General features: G+C 37.4%; 1 protein-coding gene across 1 annotated transcript in view; it reads right to left on the bottom strand.

The window, feature by feature from the left end:
- Nucleotides 1-6: 6 nt before the first annotated feature.
- LOC107596888 (ryanodine receptor 1-like) overlaps nucleotides 7-24478 on the bottom strand; it is a 112156-nt gene continuing 87684 nt past the window's right edge. The window contains exons 70-93 of the mRNA XM_016287746.1: nucleotides 22928-23007; nucleotides 22719-22795; nucleotides 22463-22536; nucleotides 18635-18715; nucleotides 18018-18106; nucleotides 17740-17868; nucleotides 17547-17651; nucleotides 12638-12719; nucleotides 9174-10480; nucleotides 8687-8766; nucleotides 8412-8583; nucleotides 8153-8239; nucleotides 7530-7841; nucleotides 7044-7174; nucleotides 6907-6949; nucleotides 6689-6822; nucleotides 6139-6199; nucleotides 5893-6039; nucleotides 5666-5800; nucleotides 5423-5579; nucleotides 5244-5308; nucleotides 2094-2194; nucleotides 1960-2011; nucleotides 7-1317 (exon numbers count right to left, since the gene is read on the bottom strand). Coding sequence (XP_016143232.1) covers nucleotides 1222-1317; nucleotides 1960-2011; nucleotides 2094-2194; nucleotides 5244-5308; nucleotides 5423-5579; nucleotides 5666-5800; nucleotides 5893-6039; nucleotides 6139-6199; nucleotides 6689-6822; nucleotides 6907-6949; nucleotides 7044-7174; nucleotides 7530-7841; nucleotides 8153-8239; nucleotides 8412-8583; nucleotides 8687-8766; nucleotides 9174-10480; nucleotides 12638-12719; nucleotides 17547-17651; nucleotides 17740-17868; nucleotides 18018-18106; nucleotides 18635-18715; nucleotides 22463-22536; nucleotides 22719-22795; nucleotides 22928-23007 — 3797 coding nt within the window. The 3' untranslated portion in view covers nucleotides 7-1221. The remainder of the gene's footprint in view (nucleotides 1318-1959; nucleotides 2012-2093; nucleotides 2195-5243; nucleotides 5309-5422; nucleotides 5580-5665; nucleotides 5801-5892; nucleotides 6040-6138; nucleotides 6200-6688; nucleotides 6823-6906; nucleotides 6950-7043; nucleotides 7175-7529; nucleotides 7842-8152; nucleotides 8240-8411; nucleotides 8584-8686; nucleotides 8767-9173; nucleotides 10481-12637; nucleotides 12720-17546; nucleotides 17652-17739; nucleotides 17869-18017; nucleotides 18107-18634; nucleotides 18716-22462; nucleotides 22537-22718; nucleotides 22796-22927; nucleotides 23008-24478) is intronic.

Genomic DNA, 24478 nt, shown 5'->3' with positions numbered 1-24478 from the left:
AAAAAGGTACATAATAAATACTCACTTGTGACACAATGAGTTCAGAGTATCTTAATTATTTAGATCTCCAACAAAAATATATCATCTATGTATTTAAGTGGATAAATGAAGTTAGAGTCTTGCTATCTGAATGGCACAGCATAGTTCACGTCGATGTCTTAACTGACAGTATAGCAACATAAATAATACTGTGCATATAGTCATGATAGTACTTCTTTCCCATAATCAGAGTAAAAGGACATGGTCTTGTAAATCTAGAGAGGATGTTTTTAATAAAACGAATGACCCACAAACTCTCTCCACCTCTCTATATTAGTAATACAGCAGTGTGTAGCAGGACTCCATGGAAGTGTGTGCTTGGCATGGATACAGCGTCCCATTATAAGACTCTAGAGTGCAAAACAGGTGGTTTCACATTTTTACAAAGTTAAAACTTCTCAAGAGACCATTCGTAATTCTCTGAAACTTGAAACAGAGGCGGGAGAGAAATACCGGGGTTGTAATACTTTCCTCTCGAGAATAAAATGGTATTAAGATATTTCGGTTGCATGCATTCTCACATTCGCTCGATGCGCCAGGGAAAAAGCCTGGCTTGATATTTGTCAAAATGCTCTGTATAGTCACAGAGCAGGATGCTACCACTCATATGGCTATATTTCTGTGGTATACGTGAATAAATAAACATAAATAAAGCTTTATTTATATATGCTAAAATTAAAAGATCTAGACAGCTACTCTACACATAAAAAGATCACTACGGACTATCAATAAAATCACACTTAAATCCTCACTACTGTTAAGATTTAACATTAGGCACTGAGATTTTTTAGATTGATAGTGACAGACAAAACAGAGAGGAAAAGAAGGCTTTGTTTAGGGGTGTTTGTTCATTTTGGTTTGATGTGATTTAAAAAGTCCTTAGTGGATAGGTAAAGGCCATGTAGTGTGTATATACAGTTTAAAAAACGTTCTTTTGATGCTCAGTCTTAGCTCTTTTTCTCTCGTGTTTAGTCAAACAGGGAAATCAAAGGGTTTTAGTATTATGAGTGGGTTTGTGTGGTCTGTGTGATGTGTTGGCTAAAGATGAGGGTTGTGAGAGTCAAATCAAGGCTACAGTCGGTCTTTTATCTCTTGTTCCCTTCCTATTTTTCACAATTTCCTCTTTGACCCTCATTCCTGAAATAAAATTGTACACAAACACACACTTTCAAGGCTGTAGAATTAGCCAAGTTGATCTTCATATTGCTTCCTGAAACAGTCACCAGCTGGGAAGAAGTCCCAGCATCGCTCCTGGTACATTTTCCATACATAGGACTCCTAGAAAGAGAGAGCAAAATTCAGCAAAATACGGAGAAAATTAAAATGATTATTATTATTTTTTATTTTATTTGAATATATACACACTACTGTTCAAATTTTAGGGTCAGTAAAATTTTGAAGAAATTAATAGCAAGGGCACATTAAACTGATCAAAAAGGAAAGGAAAGTCATTTATAATGTTAATATACTGTATAATTGGCATAATGAGATAAAGATAAATACTGTTCTTTTAAATTCCTGTTAATCAAACCATGAAAACAAATGTCATGTCAATATGGTTTCAACAAAAACATGAAGAAGCACAATTGTTTCAACACTGATAATAATTAGAAACATTTCTTGAGCACCAAATTAGCATATTTCTGTGTGACAGTGATGACTGCTGAAAATTTAGCTTCACCATCACAGGAATAAATTGCATTTAAAAAAAATATATAAAAATGGAAATGCAATACTTCACAACATTACTGCATTTTGATCAAATAAATGCAGCCGTGGTAAGCATAAAAAAACCTTATCAACCCAAACTTTTGATTGGTAGTGTATATATTTATAATGTCTATCTTAGATGCAAAGTTTTTTATTTGTTTGTTTCAGAAAGACATTTTTGGACAGTGATAAGAATAAAACAACATTGACCTGTCCAGTGTGCTCCGTTTCATCTTTATTGATTAAATACATCAGGAAGAACCTATATGGCAGAAAAAAACATAGTTTCAAAATAAGGAACCAAATATTAGCTTTCGTTGTTTCCGAATAAACAAAACACTTACATGTAGTTGGCTAAATTGTGCTCCTCCATCGTATGCGTCTCGAAGCCATGCGGAGTCGAGTCAAAGTAGTCGCTTCCAATTCCACAAATGAAACACTTAGTCTTTGAAAGAACAAAACAAAACAAAAATATCTTAATTTTAAAACCACAATCCATAATGCAAGACAATTACATATTTCATTCTCAGCAGTTGTCACAAGGGGCGTTATGGCACACATTAGCAAAAACATCTTCTACAGTCAGTTTTCTCCTTTAACGTCAACTTCTGTCAACAGTTTAAATAGAATCTCGCTGAGAAAGCTAGTTAATGTTGATCCTTGCATCAGAACATGCCTACTTCCTTACTATACCATAGCCGAAAAACAGTATGCGAAATGAATAGTACCGTATTGGCCCGAATATAAGACGACCCTGATCATAAGACGACCCCCCTTTTTCCAGATGTACCTTTTGGAAAAAGGCTTTTTAAAAAACAAATCTGGTTTTTTCTCAGTAAAACACATTTTGTCTTCAATTATTTTCATATTGCATATTTTTCCTATTTTAATTTTTGTTTTGAAAGTATGGTAAAAACTGGTAAAATGTACCAACAATCACATTTAAAAAATATACACTTTTTGATATACCATTAAAAAAAACTAAGAAAAAACAGGTAGCCCATCTGAATTAGGACATTTAGGCTATCCATCTAATAGTAGCCTACCAAAATCTTATTAACAGTAGAAGTTAAATCTTACTGTAGTCTTCAAATCTGGGTACTGTCTTACGTTTTAAAATCACAAAGGGAGTTTGGTCCCATCAGGCTAACGTGACAATCACGACTCATGCAGCTGTAAGGTTTTCTTATTCTTTTGTTTTTACTCACGATCTTTACAACACGCATTACATTACGTATTTCATGGCACACTCGTTTTATGTGTATTTGGCGCCACCTATTGTTGTGGGTGTGTTATTGACATGTCAAAGTCTAGACCCTGAATATAAGACGACCATTTTTTCAGATGTATTTCCAAAAAAAACATCGTCTTATTTTCGGGTCAATACGGTATGTCCGAAATTGCAGTATTCATAAAACAATAGGCAAAGATGACCCACTACTTTCGCAGAGAATCTGAAGTGTGCATCCAGTGGTCACTTTACTACGACATGAGGCCACCGGAGAGAATTTGTGAATGTCAGTGAAGTCACATGATAATGACAACATGGTGGATTTAGTACATCCATTTATACATTACACACATTCAAACTATATTGAATGCACTTTTAACGAATGCAAAGTTCTTTCCTTATCAAATGTAGACCGCATGCGATTTCAGATGCACCAGATATGTTTACAGCAAGTTACCTGAGCTTGCAGCTAGCTATAGTTTGCATGGCTGGAAATATTTAATTAAAATAATTAATATGATGCGATTTCAAGTTATCCTTTCTCTTTGGAGTGTTACAAGCTGTTCGTGAATAGATAAGATCCCTAATGTTGCAAAGACTAAAGTCTCAAACCCAAAGAGATATTCTTTATAAAAGTTTAGACTTGCCCACGTCCTCCTAAAATGCCTCGTTTAAACACACCCCCACATGTCTACGTCACTGTGTGGGAAGATTTGCATAACACCACCCAAATGTTCACGCAAAGAAAGAAGGCGTAACTTTCATTCTTTTTCATTCATATTGTTGCTGCCACCACCATGTCGTGGAGACGCTGTGTGTTTCGTTGTGAAAGCGAAACTACTTTGTTTGGCCTTCCAAAAGAGGACACGACTAATAATCAGTGGTTAAGTTGTATTTACAACACTGTTCCAGAACAGTTTAACCCAAATATTTGTGTGTGGGCAATGCATTGCACAGAGGACAAGGACTGTTTCCTGGGAGAGTAGCCTACAATGCCGGTTTTCTGACAAAGAATGCTGACTCACAGCCTGTAATTATGATTGATATGACGATTCAAACGTGAGTTTTGAGCAGTGTAGAGTAGCGCTTGTTGTTTGTCGTTTCTCCGATCACAAATGCAGACATGGTTTTATGTGTACGCGGTGCGATGCAATGCGTAAAAAGACAGAATAAGTCATTATAATCAGTAATTATGTCCCCACTGGATGCTACAAATGCCTCGTTTATAATGGGTTTTAATGTTTTCGTCTCATCGCACCGGGACATGGCGCGTAACATTTCCGTCACACGCTTGAGGTATTCGGCCAATCACAACGCACTGGATAGGTGGCCAATCAGCATACACCTCGCTTTTCAGACCGATGAGATTTGTAAAAATCGACGCGTTTCAGAAAGGCGGGGCATAGAGGAGAAACAATAATGTACAGTATGTGGAAAATAATGTGGTTTTTTTAAACCTTAAACCGCATAAACACATTTCATTAAACCAAATACACAAAATAATGTTATTTTTTAGCAACGTCATATGACTTGTTTAAATAGCATTTTTCTGATTTTTTTCTGGCCACAAAGTACGGTGGCCCAGCAGTGCACAACACAACAAAATCTCCACAACACAACGCATAGATCTAATTTTGTTGTGTTGTGCTAATTTCATTGTGTTGTGGCATGTTTCCGTTGTGTAATGGAGATTTTGTTGTATTGTGCACTACTGGGCCACCGTAACAAAGTGCCCATTTAGAGACTTACTGATCTACACATAATCCACCAATCATAGCTTGTATTGTTTCTGCACTGAGGTTTGTTAATGCCAGTGCAACAGACTCACATGTACATTTTGTATATTTTAGTTATTAAAGGAATAGTGTTATTATAGACTCATATTTTGGCCAGAAGCAACAGTTCGAAGTTAAACACCTTAATGATAGATTTGTTTCTTACAAACACACAGCTTTTCGCTTCACAAGACGTTAATTGATGCACCGGAGTCATGTGGATTACTTGTGGATTATTGTGATGTTTTTATCACCGTTTTAAACGCTCATTATGACGGCACCCATTCACTGCAAAGGATCCATTATTTCCAAGTGCTAAATGCTAAATAAATTTAAATAAATTGCTAAAAATAAATAAGTGATAAATTTCTCCAAATCTGTTCTGATAAAGAAACAAACTCATCTACATCTTGAATGGCCTGAGAGTGAGTCAATTTTCAGCAAATTGTCAATTGCGGGTAAACTATTCCTTTATGTAAAAAAAGTACCTCCATGTCCTCTCGGACCTGCTCCTGCTGATCTCTCAGCTCACCAAAGGCATCAATGATCAGACCTGCACACAACAAAAACATCATTTCGTAATGTTATGACCAAACTTTTTAAACATTAAATTTACAAAGTGGTAAATTGTCCACAGTGTCTGAATTTCTCTAAAAACATTCCTCACCTTGAATGATGGCCAGCAGGATGACAATGACAAAAAAGAAGAAAGTGATGTCAAAGACCACACGATAAAGTTCATACTCGTCTCCGGCTGGATCCTCGATCTCGTCTCCTATACCACCACCAGCTCGCACACCCACGTACATGTGGAACAGATAACACTGAGAGAGAAGACATGATCACAGTCAGGCATGAAATGACAAAGTGTAATCGAACTAAATGTAGATATGTGTGGAGAAACACTTACAGTCATCATGTCGTCACACTTCATATCCGGTTCGTCTTCATCCTCACTCATGTTGTAGAACTTTCGGAAGAAATTGAAGGCCACCACGGTGTAGAGGTAGACCACCACAGCCAGCAGACCCACCGTCATCAGCAACTAAACCACAGTCACCATCAAGATTAACATTTACATCTGGAAGAGACTTCTATAAAATCTCAGTCAAATATGATGTTATCTGAGAGCTGTACCTGTTTGCCATTGTGAGTTACAGAGGACAGGATGGTGCGCAGGGTTTTGACGCCCATAGCGATGTCCAGCAGATGACAGGCGAAGAAAAAGTTGTTGTAGTGGCCAAGCAGTGACATGACCAGATACCAAACCAGATACAGGAACGTCTACGTGCAAAACAGAATCCAAATGAATGATCATTGCTATAAATATCCTCATATAACTGAAAGAACTTAAGAAAAAGTGTTGTCTTTACTGAAACTCACATTATCAGTGAACACCACTCCAAATTTCCAGATTTGGTATTTGATATCAATAGATGTCAACCTGTGGATTCATTCAATTTTAGAATGAGAAACAGAATTTCCATCCTGTTATTACATCATGTTTAAGAGCAGTGATGTCTGAATCTGACACAAATGGTTCTTATGAATAGGTTCATTTTAGTGAATGCAAAAAATGAGCTTGACCAGAGTAGTTCAATTCCCAAGCAAATGACTCATTTGAGCCACTTTTTTAGTGATTTGAAAATTAAGAGTAGTACAGCTCCCAATCAGTTTTTTTTATTAGCTTTTGTGAACTCTAATTGTAGTGAATAATACATTTAGTTTACAATTTTCTTTTTCTTTCTTTCCTCATCATTTGGCTACTAAATTTCACTTTCCAAATATTCCCGCTTCAAAAGTCATCAATGGAACAGTTCCCATCCCTACCTAATGGCATATTCGTTTTTGTGCTATTTAATTATTTTTGTTACTTGTATTGGCTGTTGACATTTTGGTGATACTTATGAGTGTGTTTTGCATCTTTCTGTACCATGTGAACATTGAGGGATCAATCTGAGGCTTCTTCTCGTGTGTCATAGCACTGACATCAAGGGATGCTAGATCCATGCCGAGCAGCTCAGCGATTCTTTCTCTACCGTAGATATCGCCATACTTCTCTAGCACCTACAATACAGACACACCGTAGACACGCTCAGTCACCGACATCTCTCAATACATCTACACACACAAGCATAGTACGCTCCTGACCTTTCTCTTCACAAATTTGTCCCAGTAGTTGTTCGGGAAAGACCTGAGTTGAGAATAAAAGGGAATTACAGATCGCAGAGTCTTCACAGGGATGTTTGCTTATAAATGTATAAATAATAATAATGTAGTAGTATTACGGTGTATTGAGGACAAGTCTGTCCCACTGGCCCTTGATGTCGTCATCTTCTGGTTGTTCAGTTACGTACAGACCGTCAAACTCCAGTTTACGGGCCAGTTCCTTCTCTCTCTTAAAGATGACCAAAGGAACCTACACATATGCGAAAACGTTAGCAGCTCACACTAGCTTAACCAAATGAAAATAAATATTTCACTTCAAAATGACATTTCTGTCATCATTTACTCAATACACGACTGAAGGCTTCAGAAGAATATATGGTATAGTTTACATGTGTATGGACCACATTTATGACACTTCATGGGTACTTTTTGGTCCTTTCTGTGATCATTTAATACTTTCATTGTTTGGAAAAGAGCAGCATTGACACTCTACTAAATATGTCTTCATGTTTCACAAAAGAAAGTAAGTCATACAGGTTTGAAATGACATGAGGGAATGATGACAGAATCGAGTGACTCCAGTGACAGAATCCAGGGCTCCTGACCTTCAGACAGTTGTAGCCGATGATACAGAGGAAGGAAATTATGGAGTGTAAGATAGAGAAGAAGGCCATAGCGGGTTCCATATATCCAGTGCTCTCCTCCAGGAAGAAGTAGACAAACCCTTCTTCCTCATCTTCCTCTCCATTCTCCTCCATTCCAGAAGCTTCGGCTTCTCCAGCAGAGCCCTCAAAGATCCCAGAGCCCTCAAACACACCAGAGCCTTCAAACACAGCAGAGCCCTCAAATACACCAGAACCATCAAACATAGCCGAACCCTCAAACTCCTCCTCTTCTCCACGTGGGCTGGCAGATACCTAAGGAGGAATGGCTAGCTTCAGTCAAATTTGTTCTTGAAACAAATGAAAGCAAATCACATGGCTGTAAAGTATTTTATTGCAGGGGTTCAATTTATTTATTTATTTTTTGCTGTTAAATTGCAATTAAACCCCTCGATGACCAGTCTGTAGAATGCATAATAAAGCTGGTGAATGTGAAAAAAAAAAAAAAGTTAACTAAAAATGCAAAATAAATAATAAATCAAATAAAAATTCACAGACCACCCTTATGGCCCTGTGGTGCTCCCAATACTTAATTTTGAAAAGCCCTGTTTTATCATCATACTGACCTTGTAGAAGAGCAGAATAAAGTTGAGTGCAAAGGCGATGAAGAGAGCCAGGAAGCGCAGGTTGTAGAAATTGCGAGACAGATAGTTCTAGAAGAGAAAGTGGATTACCTTTTAGATGCAGTCAGAATCAAAAGTAATGAATGAAAAATATGAATAATATAATGTAACATAATATAATTGAATTAAACATGAATCAACATACATTCATTCTACATGACTGTGAAAGATGTATATACTGTAGATAAATAACTGTAATTACCATGAACTTGTTTCTTTGGACTTCAAGTTCATTCCAGAGTTCAAAGCCCTCTTTTTCTTGCTTCTTGCCTTTCTTTGCTTTAGCCTTTGCTTTTTTCTCCTCTTGCTCTTCATCTGTTTTTTCCTCTGGCTCAGGTTCTGCCTCCTTCTCGACCTTTTCTCCATTTTCAGCACTTTGATGGACAGAAGGATAAGTCAAAGCAACAAATGTTTATAATGTGATGAATATGACTTTCACCAATGAAAGTCGTTGATAATTTGATTTCCATTACTTACTCTGCTTTTTCGGGTTCAGGGGCTGCTTCTTCTTCTACTTTCTCCTCTTCTACTGCTTCTCCCTCTCCTTCTTCACTCACCTGAAATACCCACAGGAGAAGAATATGTAGACTACGAGATTTCGATTATGAGTCTACAAAGCAAGAAGCACCACTATATTTGACAAACAGAAGGAGAACAATGTGGAAACGTGATGAGGGATGTTCACTCTTAAGGCAAAATTTCACAGGTTAAAAAGGTCCATAGTCTATTGTCTACAGTGTTGTGATGTACGTATGAAGCACCACTCACACAGAAGTCACAGATATCCATGTGCTCAACTTATAACCACTGGGAAACTGTAGGGAAATATTTTACCCTCACATTACCCTCTCCTGACCAAGTAATTCCCGACTAATTCCTACTAAAATGATTGGATTTCGCCTGTGAAAATTCACCGAACAAAGATAACATCTTTAGACTACAAATGCAAAACTCTTCTTCTCACCAGCTTCCTCTTCAGCAGTGGGCTGCCTTCTGGAGTCGGAGGCTCCTCTGGCTCAGTTTCTCCCATATCTCCTAAACCGCCGTGAGGACCAAAACCAGGTCTTCCACCATCATCCTCTTCTCCTTCTTCTGCTTCCTCCTCTCCTCCTGTTCCCTCCTCTCCCTCACCAGCTCCACCTGATTCTTGTACTTTTCTTGCTCCTGGCTCAGGTGGAAGGTCATCGTGCACCTCATCTTGAGTTGGGTCGGGCATGTTAGTCAGGATCTCTGTCAACGTCATCTTCTTAGCTCCCTCCACCAGACCTCCTCCGAAGAGAGTGTTCCAGATGAGCATGAAGAAACCTCTGCAGATGCTGTAGATGAAGTGCAGGATGCCAAAGAGGACAGTATAGAGGAACATGACCAGACCAACAATCATGTCCTTTATGGTCATTTTCCTGATTTTGCGGTAACGGCGTCTGAGATTGCGGAAAGTAAAGAGGCTGATGAAGTTCATTACGCTCTTGATGAAGTCTGCAAAGGCTGAGCTGGATTCAGGTGGTGCTGCTTCTCCATTCCCTTCTTCTCCTTCACCCTCTCCATTTCTGCCACCACTGCTCTCCTCCTCATCTTCTTCATCCTCATCTTCGATCACCTCCTCTTCCTGCTCTGAGATCTGCGAGGCAATGTTCATCTCAAAAATGGTGTCCTCGCAGAAGTTCACAAAGAGCTCCATCTTCTCAGACTCACAACCCTCATTGACGACATCAAAGATGAACTGCCGCTTTGACTCTCTGACCTGAGGCATCTCCCATTGGTTGCGGTTGGCCTCGCTGATTTCAAAGTAGATACGTTCTATCCTCTTGCCAGCACCCATGATCTCGATTCGGCCCAGGAAGGGTCGGAAGTAGTTGAGCACACTCTCAGCTTGCTCCAAAAAGTTCTGCAAGCGAGTGTCATGAGGAACATGCTCAGACAGGTTGGTGAGTAGCACAGCAATGTTGAAGCCGATGTCTTTGGCTGGTTCTTGGAAGCGATCGGCAAACTCCTCAAAATTGATCATCTCGTTCTCATCGGCTTCAGAGCAAGACAGCAGGAACTGGATCTCAGATGGAGTGTACTGCTTCTGACTGTCCATAGCCTTGGAGAAGTCTTTCTTGGAGATAAGGCCACGAGGGTCCGTCACATAGTCACGGAAGGCATCCGATGCCACAATGTCCTTCAGTTTGAGGAACATGTCAAAGAACTTGAGAATCATCTCTACGTTGCTGGATGACTCAACCAGCATGTCAACCATCTGGCGAGCGATTGTGCCATTCACAATGTTACCTGTAATAATACAAGAAAAAATAGGCTATAGATCATGACTTAAAGGATTAGTTCACTTCCAGAATAAAACATTTCCTGATAATTTACTCACCCTCATGTCATCAATGATATTCAAGTCTTTCTTTCTTCAGTCACAAAGAGTTTTTTTGAGGAAAATATTCCAGGATTTTTCTACATATAGTGAACTTTAATAGCGGCCACTAGGTTGAAGGTCCAAACTGCAGTTTTAATGCAGCTTCAAAGGGCTCTACATGATCCCACCTGAGGAATAAGGGTCTTATGTAGCGAAATGATCTTTCATTTTCTAAAAAAAAAATTAAAATGTATATACATTTTAACCACAAATGCTTGTCTTGCACTAGCTCTGCAATGTGCGTCTATGACTTTACACATTACGTAATCAGGTTGGAAAGGTCACGCATGTTAGTTCTTTGTCTGTGTACTTCGCAGTGTTAATTTTGACAGCAAATTTTGATTTAGTTTTAGTCATAGTCTTTTGACTAAAATGCCATTTAGTTTTAGTCATATTTTAGTCATCTGAATTGTTTTTAGTTTGTCGACTAAATATCATAAGATTTTAGTTGACTAAATCTACAGTAAATTTAGTCGGCTAAAATCTAGTGGGTTTAGTTACAGTGCATTTATTAAGCATTTCTCTAAAATCATTATATAGGTTTGATATTAAGGTTTTATCATGATATACACTGATTTAACTGCGGCGACACACTACATGCCTTTATGTTAAAATTAAATAAAACCACTTCTTATTCAGAACAAGAACATGGTCTTCTTTTTAATGAAACACCAATGGTTATACAGGCTAATTATGCATTCTTTATAGCAACTTGTTTACCATATTCTTCATTCTTTCAAGCAGACATATTTATTTCTATAAATACATTTAAATTAATCTTTAGGGCTACTTACAAGTTTTTCAGTCAAGAGCAGTGCGTGATTTTCTGTCTTTCTTTTGCTGCTTGATTAACATCAATGACTCGGAAAATTAGGCTGCTATCCCTTTAAAATGAATGCACAGCTGCAATGGATGCAATGTACTGATACACGTTCTCCCTACTGTTTACGTTCACTTAAGACGTAATCAACTGTGTTTACGTGAATACTTGTCAAAACGGACAATTCGACATCATTTTGTGTGTAATTCTCCATTCATGTGATGCAAAAGAGTACTCGCAGCGCGTGAGACGTGCTTTCTGTGTGTGTATGCTTCAGTGTCTGCACTCAGAAAACCAGACCGAATTGAGTTCTCTCTTGCGTCGTTAGATTTATCCATATGTCTGCTCTTCCCTTCCTCCCACATATTGAAATTTTTTGAACGTTTTATGCGACGTGCAGCAAGTGTATGTTAGCTTATGTCCCGCCTGTTCATATGTACGCATCTAACCTCCGAACCACGGAGATTGGAACCACACAGCAGATTCGTTCTGAATGAATCTCTTCCCAAATCGTTCCTCCCTTACGTTTTTGTCTCGTTTTTATTTATTGACGAAAATGTCAATAGATTAACGTCATAGTTTTTGTCATTCAAAAAGAGTTTTAGTTCGTTATCGTCGGCGAAACAAATGTCGTTGACGAAAATTATGACGAAAATTATCCGTCAACGAAATTAACACTGGTACTTCGGTTCAAAAAGTTAGGGTAGGGCGAAAAACTCCATCTCATTTTCTCCTCCAACTTCAAAATTGTCCGACATCATCGTTTTACCTTTTTTGTAAAGGACGTTTGACTTTCTTTGCACGTTCGCTTTGTAAACACTGGGCTGTACTTCTGCCTGTGTCACGTGTGACCTTTCCAATGTGACAAGACAAGCATTTTATTTTCAGAAAATAACCATTAGTTTCGCTAGATAAGACCCTTATTCCTTGACTGGGATCGTGTAGAGCCCTTTGAAGCTGCACTGAAACTGCAATTTAGACCTTCAACCCGTTGGCCACCATTGAAGTCCACTATATGGAGAAAAATCCTGGAATGTTTTCCTCAAAAACCTTAATTTTTTAGTCAGTTCCGTGAGAAAGACATGAATATCTTGGATGACATGGGAGTGAATACATTATCAGAACCTTTTTATTCTGGAAATGAACTAATCCTTTAAATGACTTTACAGATTACAGTTAAATTTGATGGACAGATATTTCTTACCCTCTAATAGAGAGAGAAGCATCACCACCATGTCCTTCTGCAGATCCAGAAGCTCCTTCAACAGACCAATCTGACTGGAGTCCTGTTTCACACAACCAGATTCAAACACACAACAAAATAAAAAAAATTGTTACCCAAAAAAATGTCTCAAACTCTCACTGATAGAGAGCATAAAAGGACCTTTCAGTTCACATATATTGCTGGTACTCCATAGTTTTTAATATGATATGCAGCATGGAACCATGAAAAGAGATTTACCGAGAACACCAAGTATCCTGATTAGGCTAAATTAGATTTTAGTGGCATAACTAAAATCTTTATTTTTTGGGGGGGTGATGTGGGAGATGGCACTATAGGGACAAATTCCACCTACTCTCAGCTTACCTCAGAATGTGTTCTACTCCAGAAATGATCCTGGGTTTGCGTTTATAAACAGACACAAACATAGCATGACATACTGTAACCTAACATCTAACACAGGGACAGTTAAAGACGGATATGAAGATAAAACAGCCAGAAGCAGATGTCAGCTCCTGGCATAGATGAGGACTATCATATACTTTATGACTTTGAATCTGCAAAATATTGCCATAAAGTGGCATAATATGTAATCCTTATTATTAACAATAAATATCTAGGTTCTTTGCAAGCACATTTTATATGTGCCAAGCTGAATGGTCTAAGCATATGAAGGAATGCCAGCAGACACATAAACAGTCTTTCATATAGAACAATATCACACACACCTGCAAACACAGTACACACACTAACATGTTTAACAACAAAAGAGCACAAAGGCCTGCACATACACATAAAGAAAGATTAGATGAATCTCACAAAACTGCAAAATCAAAGAAAAAAATAAACTGTATATTGCTTCAAAGAAACACATTTATATTATATTCATAGGTTCATAATACAATATTACAATGAATATCATTTGGTTTGGGCTAATTTTAATCGCGAAAAAAAATACACATACACACACTCTGCAATGAAAATAAAACGTATAAAATGATTTCATACTTTTTCAAATGTGACCCAAACGTGATCTTGACAGGTTTTGTGAGATTTTCGCAGTATTGTACAGATTTTTTTTTGAGACTCTATGTATATCTGTATATGAAAAGAGTAACACAGTGCAGGTCGAGGGAAATAAATTTCCTCTACAAGTGAGCAACAGCAGGAACATGGCATAGTGACATCTCCCTCAGCTCCAGTATATCAAAAATAAACCCAACAAGGTTAAGTGGGGACAGAGGGAATGTACATGACAGAAAATGCAAGTGAAAACACTTGCAGAAAACGTGCCGACACATAAGCAATACAACGGAAACAGGAAGCAAAGAAGAAACTGTTCTGTGTACTGTGTACGTGTGTGGAAAGCAGTGCACAAGTGCGTAAGATGGAAGCAAAAACAAAGATCCTTACGCCATTTCGGAGTCCAGGGTCAGGGTGCATCTGGCAGGGTTACACATCAGAATAAAAATGTTACCCATCAACATTTTTAATACATTTTTGTATTGATTTTGTATCTCCCACTCTCTTAGATATATTCACTCATTCCATTTTTTTTGTCTGTTTTTATGGTCTTTCACTTCTACTTATGCAGACAAACAGGGCAAAGCTGTTTAATATTAAAATGAAGTAAGTTTAGTTGAAAAAAATAAGCTCATTACAATTAAGTTGGCCTTTTGTGGGCCTCACCTATATTATAAAACACAACCGTGTCAATTTTGTTTTTTACAAACCAACTTTAACAGGTGGGCACAGACTGGAGACAGGTAAATCAGCCATATTCACATTTTTGAAGCCTGAGAGAGTGGGAGAGATTCTCAATTTTAAGAAATACAAAAATGCAGTACACAGGTACCAGATGTGTAACACACAGAACAAAATCCAACAACACAACAGAGAGGTTAAGAGAAACAACGCATGATTAAAGATTACTAGAGCATCAACATTCACGTCACACTGTGAACATGTTCCACATTCATGGATTAGTGGCAATACTGGACTAAACATTTATATAATAGAATAACAACAGTGTGAAATACAATCCATTCGATAATCACTATAATCAAGTTTGGAAATAGCGATCAACCAATAAACCGATAAACGACACAATCAGACAAATTCTACTCTATTTAAACTGCAATTAAAATCTTAGTTACATTTTAGAAAAACTTGCCATAAAATATATGATACTCTAAAGAAATGTAACAACCAAGGGTCAGTTTTACTATCAGTTTGCACCAGTGCAAACCGTCTTTTGGCATTAAAATAGTAGTCAGGATTTACAAAAGACACGCAGTAATAAATTAGCACTGAAAAGGCGTGGACAGTTATTTTTGCACCTGACATTATTGAATATGCATTTGTAGGAGTTTCCCTTTCAGACGCACATTTTTTGGGAGGAGAGTGTTCAAATGAATCACGTAATGTGATTTACGAAAGTTGCGCTCGTCAAATTACTGGTATTTGCGCCATTATTTAACGAAAACAAAAAAAGCATGTCTTGAACTATTTTGCACTTGACATGGCTGCAATTGTTGTTGTTAGGAGAAGGCACCGCAGAGAACAGAGAGCGCATGGTAGAAGAGAGAGGATTTTTCCACATGTGTTAATTTATTTGGAATGCCAGAAGAACACATTCTCTGAACATATGGTTTGCCAGGTCATGTTATTTTTAATTTGCTTCAGAAAATAAAAGATGACTTGGAACCCTCAACTAGGAGTCACCATAGACTGTATAAAAACATGGACGTAGTGTCCGTGACGCCACCCGTTGGTTTCTGAAGAGCGGTTTTGAACCTCAAAGTGGGTGGAGCGGGCCGTCGCCATCTTGGCAGCGCGTCACTCCCGGATAATCGAAAATGGGCAAAGAGGCGGGAGCTGGTTGCTGAAACCACGCCCACCTAGCTCGACGGCGGTGACAGCAGCGGCAATCCACCTGTCACTCAAGAGGCCACACCCTTAATTATGCAGAACTTTAAGGCTTAATATAATTTAAACGGATGAGTTATAAAAAAATTCACCCCCCTCACAGTTGTCATGAAGGGCAAAATTAGCTATATAGACCAAAATCATTTTTTGTACCAGGCTGTAAACTTTTTTTTCTGCTGTAAAGTTGGGCATTTTAACATGGGCAGTCTACACTCTTAAAAATAAAGGTGCTTCAAAAGGTTCTTCAAGTGATGCCATAGAAGAACCATTTTTGGTTCCACAAAGAACCATCTCTTTCTTAACTTTTTGTAATTTGAAGAACCTTCTTTCGCCACAAAGAACCTTTTGTGAAACAGAAAGGTTCTTCAGATATTAAAGGTTCTTTATGGAACCATTTAGACAAAAAGGTTCTTCTATGGCATCGTGAAGCACCTTTATTTATAAGAGTGTATGGGACTGACTCTCTTTTGGAGCCAGCCTCTAGCGGCCAGTCGATGAATTGCAGTTTTAGTCAGTTCCGTGTTGGCTTCACGAGAGAGAGCGGGAGGTTGCCGCTTGGGAGTCACGTCAAAACGTCTCGCAACCCTTCATTTTTTGGCCTCCGGTTCTTTTCAACGTACTGTGGCGTCTTTATTTATTTATTTATTCTTTATTTGCGACTACGCTAATTTGCGCTGCACTTGGTATATTGCGTTGGTCGATATGTAAATGAGATGTTGCCTCTGTGTTCTTTAATTTGTGCATTTGTTAGCAAATCCCCCTTCAAGAATTTTCCACACCCATCAGCACTGTTTTGGAATTGCATTTGGAACTTGCCCTGTTCAGTAAAACTGGCCCCATTCTCCTTATATGTTTTAATACTCCAATACTATGTTTTAATAACGCCAATAAGGTTTCGGTTACACTTTACTTGAAGGGGTGTGCATAAGACTGACATGACACCTTCATAATCATGACATGACACCTACATAATCATGACATGACATGTCATGAATATGAAGGTTTTTTATGCATGTTTATGACAACTGTCATTAAGTGTCATTCGCTCAGTTATGTCATTTTTAATGCAAAGATGACATTGTTTGAGATGTCTTTGTGATGGGCTATGGTTAGGGGTAAGGGTCGGGTAGGGTTAGGTCAAATAATGTCATATTTGCATTAAAAATGACATAACTGAGCGAATGACACTTAATGACAGTTGTCATAAACATGCATAAAATCTCCTTCATATTCATGACATGTGTCATGTCATGATTATGAAGGTGTCATGTCAGTCTTATGCACACCCCTTCAAGTAAAGTGTTACCAAGGTTTCTTCTATTACGATATAAACAGGTAGGAACCAAACAGGTAGGGAGTTAATAACCACAGTCAACCCCAAATTAGTAAATGGATCAGTAACTTATTAAAACAAGTATTAAATAAAAGAGATTTTAATTAATTAACTAATTAGACTATGCATAATTAAACATTAGTACTGAGAAAAAAATGCAACCTCCAAAACAGAGAAAATATTCCTTATTAATCTACTCTGATCATACTTATATAGAATATATAAGTATGTACATGTATGACATGCATTTGACTTCTATTCTGTTGCACAAATTATAAGCTCAATGCAAGTTAAACACTATAAAACTGTACATTTGGAACATTTCACTTCCAAATATTCCTGCTCTTAAAAACACTTTCACAAACATTTTTTGGCAGCAATACGTAAAAAAAAAAAAAATAATGCATTTTTTTCTCTGATTTCCTCTGTGTAAAGCTGTTGAAATTAGGCAAAACTCAGTGACAAGTATTTTAATGTCAAAATAAACCAACATACAGATGATACTGATTCAGTGTCGATGGAACCTTTCCAAGAAATATCCGGGGTCTTCTAGGTGCAATAAAATTGATCAATATAATAAGATTTATCAGTCACGTTAGGGGTGAGTCTGTGCTCAATGTGTGTTCCTACCTGTGCTAGCTTCATCATCATGTGTGCGAACACATGCAAGAAGCCCACCACTGCATCCCACAATCTGCTGTGAGCCAGAGACTGCTGATTACCAGTGCAAGGACCCTATGGTGAAAAAAAAGATAAACTATGTTAAAGATGGAAATTTGCCAGTTTGAAAGAGCTCGACTGCATATAGTGGTGACATCAGTACCTGGATATACTCTGTCAGGCTGTTGAAAACCTGTTTAGCAACCGTCATTGCCTTAGAAAAGTTTCTCTTGCCTGGTTCATCAATGATATCCTTCCCAGAGTAATACCAGTAGAAGTCACTGATAGACTCCTGAGACAGAACAGAAGACAGAGTGAGGACAAAAATTCACTTTATTTGTTTTCTTGTTCTCAAACGCAATGCCATTAACACATTTTTAAGTGTCCAAATATTTTTGGTGCTAGTATATGTAGAGGAAGAAAGGCGAGATGAAGCTATACCTGCAGTCTGAGCAGATAGTCAACTGTGCAGATGATGATGTTGATCGTAGTTGTGCTGCCTGTCTGTGTGCGCAGATAGTTCTGGAAATCTGGAGAAAGACGGTAATGCAAAACCAGCTGTTTTTTTTAAATAATTAGGCATTTCACACATTTTCACTACCAGGTTGGGATCAGTAAGATTTTTTATGCTTTTGAAAGAAGTCACTGTGCTTACCAAGGCTGCATTTATTTGATTAAAAATACAGCAAAAAATTGTAATATTGTGAAATATTATTACATTTTAAAATAATCTAATAAAATGTCATTTATTAGTTTCGTGGAATCCATGATACAATTTTTTTTTCAGGATTCTTCGATGAACACAATGTTGAATGTGAACTTTTTAAAAAAAAATTTAAATTATTTTTACATTTTAAAAGTATTTTTTACTGTTAATTTTGATCAATTTAATTTGTCCTTGGTGAATAAAAGTTAAATTGATACAGTGTATATGTAAAGGCAAGGGCTAAAGGCAAAACTTTAACTGAGATGTTCATGTTTTTGGAACACATCTTTTTATGATTCCATGATTTTCTCTTCAAACACTACAGAAGTGGTGGACATCTCAGGAAGCTCACCGTTGTTGTGGCCTTCACAGAGCAGCTGCAGGAAGCGGAAAATGTCGCAAGTGAATTCATCATCCGCCATCACTTTCTCTTCTAAACAGGGACACACACATACACACAGCATGAATGTGCGTGAAGAACTCCTGAACAGTGCTTTACTGTATGAGAGTTGGAACTACACTAGAGACCTCTAAATGCAAAATAAAGTGGTGAATTAATAGACATACATTGTTTTTACAATTAATTTCAAAGACTAAAATGGTTAATTTGTGAACTAAAACATGACAAAATAGATAGGAATATGACCAGACCATTTTTATGCAGATGTACAATTTTCTTTTCTTTTTTATATTACAGAGATAGTTAACCCAAAAATAAAACTCCTGTCATTGTTTACTTCCCTTGTGTTATTTTAAACCCATATGCTATTTTCCATGTCATCTGAGTTCCGGCAGAAGGGAAGTTTAGAATTTTGTTCAAAAAAATATAATACCCTAGTGAAAAATACATTTATTAAAATACATTTGAAATACATTTATTTCATGCTAAGTATACTGAAAATACATCATCATATTTATGTACTTAATACCCTGCAATTGCACTTTAAGTAGACTAATCTGGTATACCTAAAGTCAGCTAAACTGAAAAAACTAATTTTGTATTTAATGCACTTTAATTGTGCGGAAGTAGTGCTGAAGTCCAGCTAAAGACATACTGAAGTATATTTGATTGTGCTGAAGTGGAACTACTGCAAGTTTACATTTTGCATTTAAAGACTGATGTTTTTCAAAGATCACACAATCCTCATCAGCTGTGACATTAAAACATATTTTAGGCTTAATATCAAGAAATGTGCATTGTGCACAAGTAGTATTCCAAATAAAGTTGAATTATAATTTTTATATCAGTAAGTCTCAAGCAATATGTCAGTAAATATGTTAATAGATTTGAACTATACTTAGAATATTGATATGGTAGATAGTATATAATATAGTATATTGATATACGTATACTAACATATTGAAGATATTAGTATATAGGTTTGAACTACTTGTATAAATTTTTTACAGCATGTAGCATCATTCAAAACCATTCAAAAGTTTGGGGTTAGTAAGATTTTTTAACGGTTTTTAAAAGAAGCCTCTTATGCTCACAAATGCTATTTATTTGATTAAAATAGAGTAAAACAGTACAACTGTGAAATACTATTAGTTAAACATAACCGTTTTGATTTTTTATATATTTCTGTGTCACATGATCCTTTAGAATCATTCTAATATGCTGATTTGCTGCTCAAGAAACTTTTCTTATTGTTATTATTGGCGAAAATGTTTGTGCTGGAATCCATAATGCATTTTTTCCCAGGACTTTTCATGAATAGAAAGTTTCACAAATCTTTTTCATTTTATAAATGTCTTCACAGTCACTTTTGATCAATGTAATGCATCCTTTTTGAATAATTTCGGAATAATCTCTGCATATTTTTTATTGACCACAATCTTTTATCAATTTTTTGTTTTATAGAAAAAAATAACAGCATATGGGTTTGGAACGAGACAAGGGTGAGTGAATCATGACATAATTTTCATTTTTTGGGTGAACTATCCCTTCACTATTCAGGGTGATTAGGGTGTCTGTGTTCTGTGAGTATAACCACTTCACAGCACTTCCAGCCCAGCTATTAGCATGTTAGTGAACCACAACGACCTGCTGTGGCACATCCGTTTAGCTGTTCACTGCAGAGCAGACCAGCAAACGTGGAAAGGGGAGGCAGAGACCTGATGTCCACATTGAATCCACAGACTAAAGCCCTCCCCTCTCCCAGAATGGCAACACTAGTAGACACACACACATACAGTCTGATAGATCACACATTGAAAATACAGTCACTTTGAAGGGACATTTATAACATTTATACTGTACACTAACTGATAGGAAACGTCATCGTGTACGGAAATACACAGTGATATAACAGACATGGAACATGGATAAACGCAACCGACACTGAAATGACACACTACACAGTGAGTTCTTCATGAAGGACACAAATGGAGAAGAGTTTTGGTCAAAAAACAGCACATAGACACACAATCATGCAAAATAGATCTACTGCACTCCTGGAGGTGTGGGAGAGAAGTGGAAGGGAGAGATGAGCCGGAGTAATGTGCTACGAAGCACATGTGATGGAATAAGACGCTATTTGACAAGAGTAAGACTAATAAGAAAAACATGAAAAATAGCATTGTGTGGGGGAAAAAATTATTATCTTATAAAAATTTACCTTTTTTTTCTGAATAAAATACATTCAAAGATGTCAAAAAATGGGAAGTAATACATTTAATACACATCACACAGATTTAGTGCCCAATATATATCAGTCTGAGAGTGAGTATCTGGAAACGAGGTTAGCTAAAAAAAAAAAACATTGAAACAATTAAAACATGTGTCACAAAACTTCAAATCACCAAAACATAGAAATTAGAATAAAAAAAAAAACACACTGGTTACATCTTTATGAGTGCCCTGCTATGTCATTAAAACACAATTCAAATAATTAACTTATGTAAATGTATTGTCAATTACAATATCATTTAATTCAAGTGTAATAATTAATAAAAATACTGTTGTAATCATAATTAATTAATAAAAAAAATGTTGTCATAGAAATCATGCATTACATTTTGGCCAGTTTCAGGATGCACTGGCTAGGATATAAGTCAAGTCAACTTTAAAGCATGAATGAATGTTAAATCAGCAAACTGTTAATTTAAACTTTCAATTGCTTCCATTAATCTGTAGGCCTGTTTAACCCTTTAAGATATTCACTTTGAAATGCTCGCTGTTCCCTCACCACAGTGCGACAGTGAAAAGGGAGCCCTTTCAAACAGTGTCCCGTTCCGATAGTTGTTTAAGCGACATAAGCGTATTGCGGTATTTAAAAAATTCATATCATAACAAAAATAAACACCGGTATTCGGTATGAACTGGTATACCGCCCAGCACTACTAGATGGCTCATTTTAGGGGATAAAGTTTCCTGAATCTGCAAATCATTTCATGGTTTTGGTGACACTGGTCGCCACAGTTCTCTGTGATCTCCTCAGAGAAAACTGATCAGAAAAGAAAAGACAAATATCTTTCTTTCCTATCAATCAGTCAGTGAATGCTGGAGTTACAGTAGATCTGTGAGGGAGCACTCAAGGGCAAAGTGCAAAGAATCTTTACAGCCATTGCATATAACAGGACAAGCTGTATAAGAAAACTTCTCTGGAAACAGAAGAATTGCATTAAAGTTACATAATGTGGAATCCATCTATCGTTTTATAAGAATCGTAAAGGAGTTGGCTGCCCCAAAACCTTTGCAATGACTGAAGAGTTCTTTTTTAAGTTCCCTTGAGCGCGAAATGAAATGCAGGTAAACTACACGCCAACGAAAGGAGATCTTCACAATGTAAGATGGGACAGAAGGAAAGAGGGAGTGACGATAAATATATAGAGACAAGATTATTTACCACGTTCTAGCTTGATGTCTGAAAAACAAGAAAGAGAGGAGAGGCATATACGGGGAGGTTGGGAATGGAGTGATGGTGGTAGGGAGAAAGAGAGAGAGGCAGTGAGTAAACAGATCATCATACAGTAGTATGATTAATCAGCATGGAGGAGTATATACTCCTGTTCTCATTTAAATCCTGTTGTAAATGTTTTGAATTTTTCATGCTGAAAATGCTGATATAGTGTGAAAATTCAGATATAGTGTGAATAGGTCCTAAACTAATCACTAAAAAGGTGAGAGATCGGAGGATGCAAATCTATGTGATGTTCTCAGTGATGTTAGACTCACTTGAGCCCTCTTCTGACACCATCCCAAGACCCTCTGCCTTATTCTGTCTCTCAAACGCATTCAGATCCAAAACACTGTCAACAAACAAAACGCCATATTTATATCATACATCTACAGTCTGCCAAATACCTATAGTCAGCACTGCAGAAGACACTTTTTGTTGCAAATATTACTATAGTTCAATTTAATTATCAAAGAAATAATACTTATAATTTTAAAGTTAACAATAAAATAAAAGAAAGTGACGGCCATGTACCTGCAGGTTTGCATGAGAGCCTGTAGGCTGAGGAAGAAGCCCACATCTTTCTTGTCTTTCAGGTAGTCCAACATCCTCTGTCACAAGACATCAAGACACTTTTGTCAATGTTGCTTTGATTTAATCTGCTAAGCTTAGCATGGTAACTTCATTTAAGAAATTACACAGGTATATTACTTATACTAATAGAGAGAGTACAATCAGCTGACCTGCTGAACATCACTGTTGCCACCATTGAGGATGGAGATGCCAAGTTTGAGAGTAGAGGACACCATGGCTCCCGTCTCACCTAAAACACATTACAAGAGACCAAAGCTTGTGTGATTGTTAGTCAAACTGGTAAGGGTATTTAAAGTATAAAGATCTACACTACAGTTCAAAAGTTTGGGGCCAATAAGATTTTTTGTTTTTGAAAAAAGTCCCTTATGCTCACCAAGGCTGCATTTATTTGATTGAAACTACAGTAAAACCACTAATATTGCTCAATATTATTACAATTTAAAATAAGTGATTTATTTGAATATATTTTAAAATGTAATTTATTCCTATGAAGGCAAAGCTGAATCCATTACTCCAGTCTTCAGTGTCACATGATCATTCAGAAACCATTCTAATGTGCTGATTTGGTATGTGAAAAATATTTCTTGTTATTATGTTGTTTAAAACAGTTGTGCTGCTTCATATATTTGTGGAATCTGATTTTTTTGTCAGGATTCTTTGATGAATAGAAAATTCAAAAGAACATTTATTTGAAATAGAATAGTTACTAAAAATAGTTCTATCATGCCAACTCTCTGAAGATTTTAGCATGGTAATGGATATGACAATTAATGTATTTGGCGGAATAGATGTAATACGCTGCTGCTGCTGCTTATTGCTGTTGTTGTAGATTATTGCTGTTGCTGCTGCTGCTGCAAAGCAAGTACAGAAACTTACTACTGCCAATTCATACGCTGATACAGTGCTGTGAGTATTAAAAACATACTGCTGCTGCACAAATAACATATATAATAACTGTAGCAGATCTATACAGGTGGAGCTGGGGAAGGTGGGGGGCTTCAAAGGAACTCTGAAAGCGTGCTGCGAACTGCTGTAGTGAATGCTAACAAGCCATTTAAATGTAAAGCAGTAAGCTCATTGGCTGCGTATACAACATGAACCAATCACCTTGTGCCAAGTAGTTCCCTTACAGTCGGTTACTCCGTGTCACGTCAGTGACCAATGAATTGGGATCTCGCTTATCCACTTTGAGTGTAAACTAAACGAGCCAATGCACATTGGCATGCGATGATTGCATCCAGCTGCTGCCGATCGCAACGTGAGTATAACTAGGCAGCAGGTGCAAAGCATACTCAGCTTTTCGCTTCAGCACGCTCTTTAGAGCTCTCGTGTTGGCGGAAAGCAGTGGGTTGCACACATCAGGCTGCACTACCCCCCATTTGTGTTGCAAGCGGCCATCTCCTCTGTGCGCTTCAGCACATTAAAAGAGCAATTTCTAAAAGAGCATTCACGGGTGGACGTCTTTTAAAAGTCGCGTCTTTTTAAAGATGACTTTCCACCCGTGCGTTTCTGGATGCGGTCGTTACCTGGCACCGGGCAATGGTCACGATCGCTGCCTCACGTGTCTGGGCATTAAGCACGCTGAGGCAGCGTTTGTGGACGAGTCATGCTCTTACTGCAGGAGGATGACCATCGCGGGGTTCCAGTGCCTCTGCCTAGATCTAGCATTTCCCCTGGCAAGAGCCGGGGGGGGGGGGGGG

This window comes from Sinocyclocheilus grahami, unplaced genomic scaffold (genome assembly GCF_001515645.1).
Source record: "Sinocyclocheilus grahami isolate Dianchi unplaced genomic scaffold, SAMN03320097.WGS_v1.1 scaffold224.1, whole genome shotgun sequence".
NCBI classification, from domain to species: Eukaryota; Metazoa; Chordata; class Actinopteri; order Cypriniformes; family Cyprinidae; genus Sinocyclocheilus; species Sinocyclocheilus grahami.
This window is presented reverse-complemented; position numbering and strand designations above follow the sequence as displayed.